The sequence below is a fragment of the Primulina huaijiensis genome, chromosome 1 (assembly GCF_012295235.1).
Source record: "Primulina huaijiensis isolate GDHJ02 chromosome 1, ASM1229523v2, whole genome shotgun sequence".
Taxonomy (NCBI): Eukaryota; Viridiplantae; Streptophyta; class Magnoliopsida; order Lamiales; family Gesneriaceae; genus Primulina; species Primulina huaijiensis.
In genome coordinates, this window is record NC_133306.1 from 22,085,578 (window position 1) to 22,097,880 (window position 12,303).

Here is a 12,303-nt window from a genome sequence, read left to right on the forward strand (position 1 = left end):
TATATATATATATATAAACATTCTTTATTGCCGGCTAGTGGAAAAATATAGCATTACGTATTTCTATTTTATTAATTTGTTGTCATGTATATATATGTCTTTGTTATATATATAGGCAGTCTTTTTTGTATTTCAATCATACATGTCTTTGTTATATATATAACAAAGACATATATATATATATACATGACAAAAAATTAGTAAGTAAAGTATATTCACGATAATTAATAAAATAGAAATACGTAAGGCTATATTTTTCCAATAGCCGGCAATAAAGAATAAAAACATTCTTTATTATATCAAATTAAGAAAATATTCAATATTAATGGTTTGTATACACTTGGGGGAATAGGTCCATTGAAATGCTCAAGTTCGCATCATGTGCCGATCGCTTAGAATATTGTGATATAGTTTAGGACTTTGTGTTTCTCATTTTATTAAAATATATAGTTGGTGTAGAACAATCTAAACATAGTTCTTATTCTGACGTACGATTTAAAAATATNCTAAATTTCGTATCGTTTTTAAATTAAAAATATTATATTAAAAAATATCACTCACTTAACCTAATTGAAAAGTTTTTTGAAGTAAACATACTGACGCATGGAAATTCTTCCAAATTCTCAAATAAAAGTTTGCGACAGTTATTAAAGACGCATACACACATCTGAATGTTGTGGTGACAAATAAATCAATTAAATATTGACAATATGATTAATATTTATAACCAATCATAAAATTTGACAATTTCAAATCTGTGAGTAATTTTTTTTTTTTTTAATATGAAAAGCTTGTGATTTTATTCAACTATGTGATTATTTAGTAGTAAAAAAATACACACAGATTTGAAATTGTCAAATATATATTTATGTAAAATAAATATATATTTTTATCAATCACTAATTCAAGCGTACAACAATAATTTGTATTGGAAAATTAATTACTTTTAGATTACTTGAATTCCCTTTATATATATTATATGTTAATGAATTATTGGATATTTTCTTTTATTTATATTACGATGGACAAGAGGGATTTTTGCTTCCACGTGTCTTTCACATTAATTTTAGACAAATCATACTCTTTTCTGTGGGTGCTCGCCTTTGTTTGAAAATTCCGGCAGCGTCACACTAATTTTAGATATTAAGACATATAAGAATTTATAAGATATGTTTTACTTTTTATTTATTTAAAACTTTTTTATATTTAAAAATATGCTACTAGATTGTCGTAAAGTCGTTTAAAAAAAATTAATACGATAACAGTTAAACTGACCCATCTTTTGATATTTAATAATCTTTATTCAAAATCCGATCAAATAAATAATAATATTTATTAAAAATAATTAAAATAAATCTTAAAATTTATTTATTTTCTTTAACTTTCTCATATTCATTGTCACTTGCTATTTTTCCCTTGCTTATTTATTTGCCTGAGTTGATCAATTAATAGTAATCACATACTCCAAACAATGTCTAGCAAGACAAGGATCCATGCATGGGTAAATTCTCCTAGCTTCAATTTGCACGCAACATACACCTGATCCACGTACATATATGCTCAACTTATTTTAATTGCACAAAAACATGCAGAAGACCGTTTCACGTGTTAATTTTGTGAGATGTATCTCTAATCCGATCCGATCTATGAAAAGTTATTACTTTTTTTGTCAAAATTATTAGTTTTATCAGAAGTATAGCCAAGTGACTGTTTCACAAGTTAATTTTGTGATATGTGTCTCCTATACGATCCGACCTATAAAAAGTTATTATTTTTTTTATCAACATTATTAGTTTTCATTGGAGGTATGGTTACGTTGCTCAAATTAATGAACTTTATAATATGGTTTCCTCAACAAAAAAAAAATAACTTTATAATATGGTTTCATTATATATATAATCAAGCTTTATGAGGGAACAGTCGAACTGGAAGACCCTTAGCAGGAATTGGCATTGGATCGACAACTGTTTTCTCGTCTGCTATAAGTTTCTCCCATTTGAATCTCTTCACAAGATGATGCATGAATACAAGTATCTCTAAACGGGCATACTCTTTTCCGGGGCACATTCTCGGGCCTCCGCCGAATGGCACGAATGTGTACGGGGCGGGTCCGGATCCTTCGAACCGAGACGGGTCGAACTTCTGGGGCTCTGGGAAGAATTCTGGGTTTTTGTGTGTTGAGTTTGCACTCCAATAGAGCTACAGTGAAAGTAATTATATGAATTAACTACTTTAAACGAATAAAATATATTGTAAATAAAATTTGTTATCCTAACGGGGTTACGTAATATTTTTGTTGTTTGATTAACAATATTTGAAAATAAAAATATTAAATTTATACCTTCCAACCCTTTGGAATTGAAAACCCGTTGAAAACGAAATCGGTAATGGCTTCTCTAAAAGCTCCTTGGAGAGGTGGTGCGAGCCTCAAAACTTCACACGCAACATTCCATGAATATTTCATCTTCTGAATATCATCCCAAGTCAACAACTCGCCTGGAGCTTTTGATTTAGCAATCTCCATTTGTTCTGGATTTTGTAGTTTACGATAAATTAAATAAGAAAATCAAGAAACGTGAATAAGAGAGTATGTAAAAAAAAAAACAATTTAGAAATAGATTCTTTTACCTTTATAAACTCCGTCGTAAATTTCAGGCAACTCCGCAAGATATTTGACGATGAAAGTGCATGCAGAGCTAGCAGTATCGTGCCCACCAATAAGCAGACCCAAGATCTTATCAGCGATGTCCAATTCATTCATAAATTTCCCATTTTCATCGCTTGTAAGCAGCATGTGAGACAGTATGTCTTGTGTAGCCGTGGCTTTTCCCTCTGCTAGATCAATTTTTCGCTGTTTGATGATGGAAATAAGCTCTTTCCTGATGAAATTTGATGCCTTGATCGCCTTGTTAAACGGTGTCCCGGGCAAGTCTATAGGGATTGAGATCAAACCAGAAGCCAAAAGATTGAAAGGATCAGCAAATTTTGCCACATGAATTGGATCCTCAATGCTCACAAAAAGTCTACACGCTAGCCAGAAAGTGTAGTTCTTTGCGAGGGGGAACACCACTATTTCTTCCTTGTTTTCCCACCCGTCTGCAAAGTGTCTTCTCGCTATATGATCCATTATCCCCACGTACCGTTGCAACGCTTCGGGTTTAAAGAAATTTGGGAGCATTTTTCTCATCTTGATAGCCTCTTCTTTGGATGAAGTTTGATTAGAAGATGGGAAAACTTTGTCCACCGAACTAGGCCACCATGCTTGAACAAGCTTATTCTCATTAGAAAACAAGAACTTGTTGCCACTCGAACCGCAGAAAACGGCAGCCGGTTCGCCTAAAAGGTGAGTCCTAAAGACATTAGATGAGTACTTAGAGATTCTGTCGAAGATGAACTTTTCAGGGTGTCCCTTCCATCCGGTGGAAAGAAATTCGAGGCTTTCACCGATAACTGGCCAACCGGTTTTGCCCGGAGGCAGGGTCCCGGAGCCAGGTTTTGTCTTGTAAAAGAGTAGGTTAAGGGAAATGAATACAAAAGAAACAAATATGCAAAGAAGAGAGACATAAAAGAACTCCATGCTTGGTTTGCAAATTTTTGAACCAATATGACAAGTATATATAGGAGATATCTGAGTTGAAAAAGATGTCAAGTAATGGAAATTTAACTGGGGAAGAGTTGGGAATGTGAATACATTTATAAAAAAACAAGTGGCGCTGTGTGGCTTTTTCACCCGCTTTTGGCTTTCCTAAGTGTGAAACACCTTATTATTTGGTGCGTTGAATGACTCTTAAAGTTCAAAAGGCAGTGATCATATATTTTAATTTTATTGTTTATTATATATAATTGATAATAGAAGCATTATATAATTCATTTAAATACAAGAAACAGTAAAGTGAAATAACTATTTAATGTGGAAAAGCTGGAACGACCATTTTCATCTTAATTAGCTAGTCAAATGAAAACAGCTGAGCGTGGAGGAAAAAGTGAGCATGTGGATATTATAAATCTTCAAGTCTCAAATCATGAAATTAAAGCATTAATTTAAAGGTTGTTAAATGGGTTGTCATGGTGATATCCAGGAAATTGTGATGAAGTTTGTGTAATAAAAGTAAGTATGATGTGTAACTTTTTTTGTAGATCTATATTTATATGATATGTCGATTTTGTTCGTGTCTTTATTGAGAAAAACTTTTTACATAAAAATATTACTTTTTATAAGTCAACTACTTTTATTGAATATATCACATAATATTTTTCATAACATAACTAACTAACAAAAAAATATGATATTTATATACTGAAAAATAATACTTTGAACATAAAATGTAATATTTTTATAAGTCAGGTTGACTTAGAGATCACTTTCACAAATATGATCCGTGAGAAGTCTCATATGAGCTTTCGTGGTGTAATAATATTATGATATTCCCGTCGTCCAATACATATAGAGATCTATATGTGTTTTCATATAAGTTAAAAAAATTATTGCAAAATTAAATATCATAAAGAAATTTTCCATCATACTCTTGTTTAATTTGATAAGATATTTAAGACAAAAATTTTCTCATAATACACACACACACACAAGGAACTATGGGAAGAACATTGACTCATTTGCTGGTCTATTAATTTTGGTCCAACGTGGTGGCTCTAAACTTGCAAAATTGAAAATACCATCATCCCACGTTGGTGCTCTAATAAATGCTAGTTGTTTTTTTTTATAATAATGATAAATCAATATATTTGAATTAAATAATGATACGTGACACTCATAAATTGTATAACTTGGGCTACTCATTAGATAAAACAAAAATAAACATATTTTCTGTACCATGGGATGATCATATATATCTCGGAAGTAAGGATTGGTTTTTATATACATAATTAATATGATGTAATTAAGATGAATAGAAAAACAAATAGATGTATAGTAAGCATCAATTGCTGACTTATTGTGTGTGATATTTGCACAAATATTGATATAATTTTCAACATTTGAGACAAATTATTGTCGCCATTGCAACAAAACGCACGCCTTCAAGTAAGAACAAAGACTAGTAATCCGTCAACCCTTTCTTCATCATCTATCTCAACATATGACTTCACGATTTGGAAAAAAAATTATTGAAAACACAATTTAGTTCAAAATATCTAGGGTAACTATTCACTTTTAAGTATTCTTTTTGAGTCGTAACATGTTCGAATCGATCCGGTTCCAATTTTTTACATATATTGGTTTTGGATTAATTTGATATTAGCCCGGATAACTAAATTTAAAAAAAAATAAAAGATTATAGAGTTTAAAATCCTAATACCTCGGGCATTGATGTTACTGCTCACTCTAACAATAACAGCATATTTATTAACTAATTATCCAATCAAAACCTCATTTTACAAAGTGTGTTTGGTATGATTGAGAAAAATGGGATTTTGTAGGCCGTTTTTTAAGTGTTTGGGATTGTTCATCCAAACATAGTGTTATGGATTAGGCCCGTTTGGGTCTCACTTGTGCAACCAAAAAAAATGTTAAATTTTAACGGCCTGATGTTATTTTGATGATAAGTCATTGTCCAGCCCAGCAATGTATTGGAGGCTGAGTGACAAAGCCCACAGCCAATTAATTATTTAATTAGTTTGTCAGATTTTTTTTATTTTATTATCTAAATTTATATGTAAATATATACGAATCCATCCTAATATGATTTTTTTTTTACTTGAATTAGATGTATTCGATTTCATGTTTGATTTGAATGTCAAATAATTCGACGATTTTTGTTCGAATTTTGACGATAATAGAATAGAAGTTGCTATGATTTGATCGAATTTAAATCCATGAACTCAAACATAGGTAAAAATTAAATTAAATTACCATGCAAAGTAGCTAAGAGGCAACAAATTTTTAAAAATCAGTTGATTTTATAATAAAAAAACACAAATTATTTTGGAGTTTCGAATGTCTAGAAAAGATGACCTAAAAATGTATTAATTTGACGGATGAATGTCTCTGACTTTGTCAAATTTAGATGTATTTGTATTATATATGTTTGTCAATCTTCAATAATTTTTTTATGAGGACTAATAATATTATTTTGTCTGAGCCAATATAAAAAAGTATATATGGCTTGAAAATTACTTACATATAGTGATCTAAATCAACAGAGTTCATCTGATCATTTTCTCGCGAATAATCACACCTCTTCCATCATGACCTTTCAAATCGTGATCCACCAACTCATAACCGTTGTCATCTTAATCGTCCTCGTGGCGCCCAATCACTCGCCAAATCACCCAATCTTTGTCACGCATTTGTCGATTAGAGCAATTGCCTCATCATCAAGTCCATAATTATATAAGGTGCGTTTGGTGCAATAATTATCTCTACTGGTTAGAGCAATCGAAACGTAGTGCAAGAATGATTCAAGAACACGAGTCTATTGCCCGTGCATAAACGATTTGGTAAGATTTTGAGTGATATGGGTTAATATTCTCAACGTACACGAAAAACTTATATAGATTTGTGTATGTGCATACAATAGGTGATACGGGGATGAATGAGATCGATACCGAGATTGGTATCGGTATCGGAGGATTTTGGGTCATATATTTTCGCTCACACCGTGATCGTTAATGCCATTTTAGAACAAATTTGCAGTTTTTTCTCTATATTTGACCGTCATTAAATTGTCCCCAAACACTAATTCAATTTATGTGAAACAATGGCTTGATATTTCTCTTTTCTTTGAGCTTGAATCAAGTATGATAGCATAAATTTTACAAGATTATCCATTCGGAAAAAAAATTATGGCGTGGAAACCGTGGTCAAATATGATACTAACACAATAGTCTGAAAATCACATTATTCAAGAGAATAAAACTGATCAAGTTTTATGTGACAAACTCGTCTGAAAAAATATCGATCAGTACTTTTAACCATTGACCGAACACTCGGAAAAATCTTTTGACCAAATCAAACTATTGAGTAGCCAGTAAGTTGCACAAATCGCCCTCCTGTCCTCATTTATGGTCGCGTTGAACCGGTCAACTCAATCCAAAAGAAAAGAAATATTTAAGGTAAAAGTATATGGGCTCTCAAAATATTGATTTTTCATACTCAATTCAGCTTTAAAAATTTTATTTTTATTTTATAAAAACTTCATTCAAAAATTCATTCTTTATTACATATTTTAGGGTAAGTTGGGTGTCACCCTTAGATAATTGTTCATACTTTTTTAAGTAGATCTTTTATATATGACAAATGTCCACTCCTGTATTTAATCTTAAAACAATATTCTATTGAAAGCACCAAATTTTTTCACATTTTAGATATAACAATTACTAATTATTATATGTGCAAAAAAATCTTTCAAACTCAAGTAGTAGCCGCTCGTAAAAAAGGTCCCATATACATTTCATAAACTTTGAAGATACTTATATTACATAAATGTTGATAGAAAGTATAGGATTGAGTTTGTCGTTTTACTAATAGCTATAGATTATGGTAACGATGCAACTCTAATCTTTTAAATCGTACAGCAACGTACACAAACACCACGTTTTGATTATTCTACCTAATGTTTTCATAATTGGTCCGATAATCGAATTGGTTTACCTTATAACGATTCAAATGGTCAGACCGAAAAAGCGTAATATTATATAAAATAATAATATAATATATTTTAAATTCTAAATATTTTAAAGTGTATATAAATAATAAAAAGATATATTTATGTAAGCTTAAAGTCTTAACATTATGCATATAATAAAATATAATAATATCTATATTTTAAAAAAAATAAATAAATCAAAATACTAGGGACTTGTTTGACCGTAAAAATGGTGTATGAGTCTGTTTCGAACAAGATCCATTACCAATTCTCTGTCGAACTGGACGAACCAATTGTTATGATCAATAAAGATAATTATTAAAACTTAAAAATATATTTCTCGATAATGGAGTTCCTTATTTTAATGGCAAAAACTTGTGTGAGACGGTCTCACGGGTCGTATTTGTGATACGAATCTCTTATTTGGGTCATCCATGAAAAAGTATTACTTTTTATGCTAATAGTATTACTTTTTATTGTGAATATGGGTAAGGTTGACCCGTCTCACAGATTAAGATCCGTGAGACGGTCTCACATGAGACCCACTCTATTTTAATATCAATTATAAGATCATAAGATCAAGTGTTTTTCGTTTTATCGAAAACTAAAAAAAACTATAATTTCTGAAAAGAGTGCTATCCAACATAAAATTTAACAAAACGTACTATAATTTTTGAAAAGAGTGCATTCCAACATAAAGTTTAACAAATCATCCTATATGTATTTTATTATATATCCGTATATTTTATATCAAGAGAGAATCCATTAAAATATTTTTTATAACAACCAAATGTATCCAAATAACATCTCTCTTTTAATAGTCTAGATATAGTTTATACAACATATTCAAGACAATCACCTAATTGTTGAAAAATTATTTAAAAATGTGAAAAATATTTGTGTTGAAAATGTGAATGTTGAATGTTGAAAATTAGGTAAAATTAGGTGTTGAATATTGAAAATTAGTGTGTGATGATGTAGGTAATGATGTATTTTATTTTTGGATTATTTGTAAAAATTTTCTATAAATAGATCTCTCATTTGTGAAGAAAATCACAATTGAGTTGAGAGAATAATATTATAAAGTGTGTAGTGTGATAATTTTAAGATTTTGAGATTTTTACTTTTTACCGTAAATTTTTACTTTTTCACAACACGTTATCAGCACGAAGCTCTAAAAGTCCTCCATATTTTTCCAAGCTCCGAACAGAAGAAAAAGGTAACAAAAGTAATAATATTTATTTTACTGTTATTTATTTATTGTTTATATATTTAATATATAATACAATATTATTATTAGAAATAATAAAAATAATTTTTTCAAAAACTTGTTATAAATCCTGGGAGGATGTTAAGACGACATCCCACACTCCCGGTAAGGGATACGACAAGTATAAAAGCCTATAAGGTTTTTAAACAAAATAACTTATGACACCTAATTATAATAATGTGATATGATATACATAATTATTTAAATATGACTAATACTATATACACCATATTATTACCATAAAATTATACAAATACATACATTTATTTTCTTATACACCAACGGTAATAAACGGTAACAAAACGGCTAGTTTTTGCTCTATAAATACAATCTCACAAATACATTCAATCACTCCAACTTTCTCTTCTTCTCTAAAAATTATTCTTCATCAAATTTTCGAAGAAAAAAAGAAGATGGCTTTCACGAGGTTATTTTTAATTATTTTGGTTATCATACTCACCAGTCTTGTATTTATCGGAGAATATCCTCCTCGTGTGTTTTCTTTATTTTTACGAATACTTGTACTTGTTGTTTATCCATTACTTTGTATTGCAATATTCATTAACTAATAAAATGCATCGTAATTTTTAGTACCACCATGGCAAACTTGGCAAAGCTCGAATTCATCGCTCTTGATATTACTGGGAAAAACTATATGCCATGGACTCTTGATGTAGAAATGCATCTTGAGTCATTGGGTCTAAGCGAGACCATTAAAGAAAATGGTATATCTTCATCACAAGAAAAAGCAAAAGCTATAATATTTTTACGACGACACCTTGATGAAGGTTTAAAATGTGAATATCTCATCGAAAAAGATCCCATGGCTCTGTGGAAAGGATTAAAAGAGAGATTTGAACATATAAGGGAAGTTATACTTCCGACCGCCCGTGATGAATGGAATATGTTAAGATTCCAAGACTTTAAAAAAGTCAGTGATTACAATTCAGCGATGTATAGAATAATCTCGCAGTTAAAATTTTGTGGACATGAGGTTACAGAATCGGAAATGCTTGAAAAAACATTTTCCACGTTTCACGCATCAAATATAACACTACAGCAACAATATAGAGTGCGTGGATTTGCGAGATATTCTGAACTCATCGCCTGTCTTCTTGTGGCGGAAAAGAACAACGAGCTATTAATGAGAAATCATCAGTCCCGACCCACTGGATCAACAGCATTTCCAGAAGTAAATGCTGTAAGTAAAAATGAATTTAAACCTGGAAACCAAAATCAAATTCAAAGACAAGGTTTTGGTCGAGGTCGAGGTCGAGGTCGTGGACGTGGACGTGGACGAGGAAGTGGTCGTGGTCGTGGACGCGGCCGTGGTTTTGAAAATAATCGAGATAGTTATTTCTATAACTCATCTCAAAATAACGTCCCAAACCATCCACAGAAAAGGCATCAAGAAAACATGAGTGTTAATGAAAATCACTCGAAAAGATTTGAAAGTTCTTGTTTCAGATGCGGTACTCCAGGACATTGGTCTCGTATTTGTCGAGCCCCTGAGCATCTTTGCAAACTTTATAAAGAATCGATAAAGGGGAAAGAAAAGGAGACCAACTTCACTGAGCGAAGTGACCGTTTGAGTGATTCAACTCATTTTGATGCTGCTGATTTTATGAATGATTTCTCTGGAAATGATCAATATGTTGGTGGGATAGAAATGAACAATATTGATGCTGCAGATTTTCTCAATGATTTCTCTGAAAATGAACAATATAGTGGTAGAATATAAATGTACAATAATTTATTTTTCATGTATTTATATGATAATGTTTTATTGTACAATTATGATATGTGTTATATTTAAATATGTATTGTCATTAATTTTTTTTCATTGCATATTTTTTGAAGTTCAAATATGGAAAATGCTATGAGCAAAGCTGAAGTTTGCATACCCGATAGTGGTACAACGCACACTATCCTCCGAGATAAAAGATATTTCTTGGAACTAAAACCAACAAAAACAACGGTGAATACAATATCAGGTCCTGTAGACTTGATTAAAGGATGTGGTAAAGCACAATTTTTGTTACCTAATGGTACAAAATTTTTGATCAATGATGCTTTATATTCACCACAATCGAAAAGAAATTTGTTGAGTTTTAATGATATATATTCCCATGGGTATGATACTCAAACAATGAATGAAGGGAATGAGAAATATATGTGTCTTACCACATATAAATCAGGAAAGAAATATGTGATTGAAAAACTACCAATGCTCCCTACTGGATTGCATTATACACATATACGTCCCATTGAATCAAACATGGTAATTGATAATTCTTCAATATTAACCAATTGGCATGATCGATTAGGACATCCTGGTTCAACAATGATGCGAAGAATTATAGAAAATACACATGGTCATCCATTGAAAGACCAGAAGATCTTTCAGAATAATAAGTTTCAATGTAAAGCATGTTCTCTTGGAAAACTTATTATAAGACCATCACCAGCCAAAATCCAAACTGAATCACCAATGTTTCTTGAACGTATTCAGGGTGATATTTGTGGACCAATCCATCCACCATGTGGACCATTCAGATACTTTATGGTATTGATTGATGCCTCCAGCAGATGGTCACATGTATGTTTATTGTCAACTCGAAATGTTGCATTTGCAAGATTACTTGCTCAAATAATAAAATTGAGGAATCAATTTCCCGATTATACAATCAAGAAAATTAGACTTGATAATGCTGGTGAATTTACTTCCCAGACTTTCAATGATTATTGTATGTCTATGGGAATCATTGTTGAGCATCCTGTTGCTCATGTACATACTCAAAATGGATTGGCTGAATCATTGATTAAACGTCTGCAAATGATTGCTAGACCAATGATTATGAAAACAAAGCTCCCTATTTCTATATGGGGACATGCAATTTTACATGCTGCTTCATTAATTCGCATCAGACCAAGTGCATATCATAAATACTCCCCATTGCAGCTTGCATTTGGTAAAGAACCAGACATTTCTCATCTGAGAATTTTTGGATGTATGGTGTATGTGCCTATTGCACCACCTCAACGAAAGAAAATGGGACCTCAAAGAAAGATTGGAATTTATATTGGTTATGATAGTCCATCGATCATTCGATATCTTGAACCACAGACAGGCGACGTGTTCACAGCACGTTTTGCTGATTGTCATTTTAATGAGGAAATCTTCCCAATGTTAGGGGGAGAACAGAAACATACCGAAAAAGAAATTACATGGTATGTATCATCATTGTTACATCTGGATCCAAGAACAAAACAATGTGAAAAAGATGTACAGCAAATTGTGCACTTGCAAAGAATAGCAAATCAAATACCAGATGCATTTGCAGACACAAAAGGGGTAACTAAATCATATATACATGCTGCAAATGCCCCTGCTCGAATTGAAATTCCGAAGAAACAAATTGAAGATAG

General features: G+C 31.3%; 1 protein-coding gene across 1 annotated transcript; it reads right to left on the reverse strand.

The window, feature by feature from the left end:
* Positions 1–1,854: 1,854 nt before the first annotated feature.
* LOC140984765 (beta-amyrin 28-monooxygenase-like) lies at positions 1,855–3,596 on the reverse strand. Its single transcript, XM_073452383.1, has 3 exons — positions 2,629–3,596; positions 2,342–2,529; positions 1,855–2,199 (listed from the first exon to the last, which is right to left on the reverse strand). The coding sequence occupies exons 1-3, from the start codon at positions 3,575–3,577 to the stop codon at positions 1,900–1,902; spliced, it is 1,437 nt and encodes a 478-aa protein (XP_073308484.1). The 5' UTR covers positions 3,578–3,596; the 3' UTR covers positions 1,855–1,899.
* Positions 3,597–12,303: the final 8,707 nt, after the last annotated feature.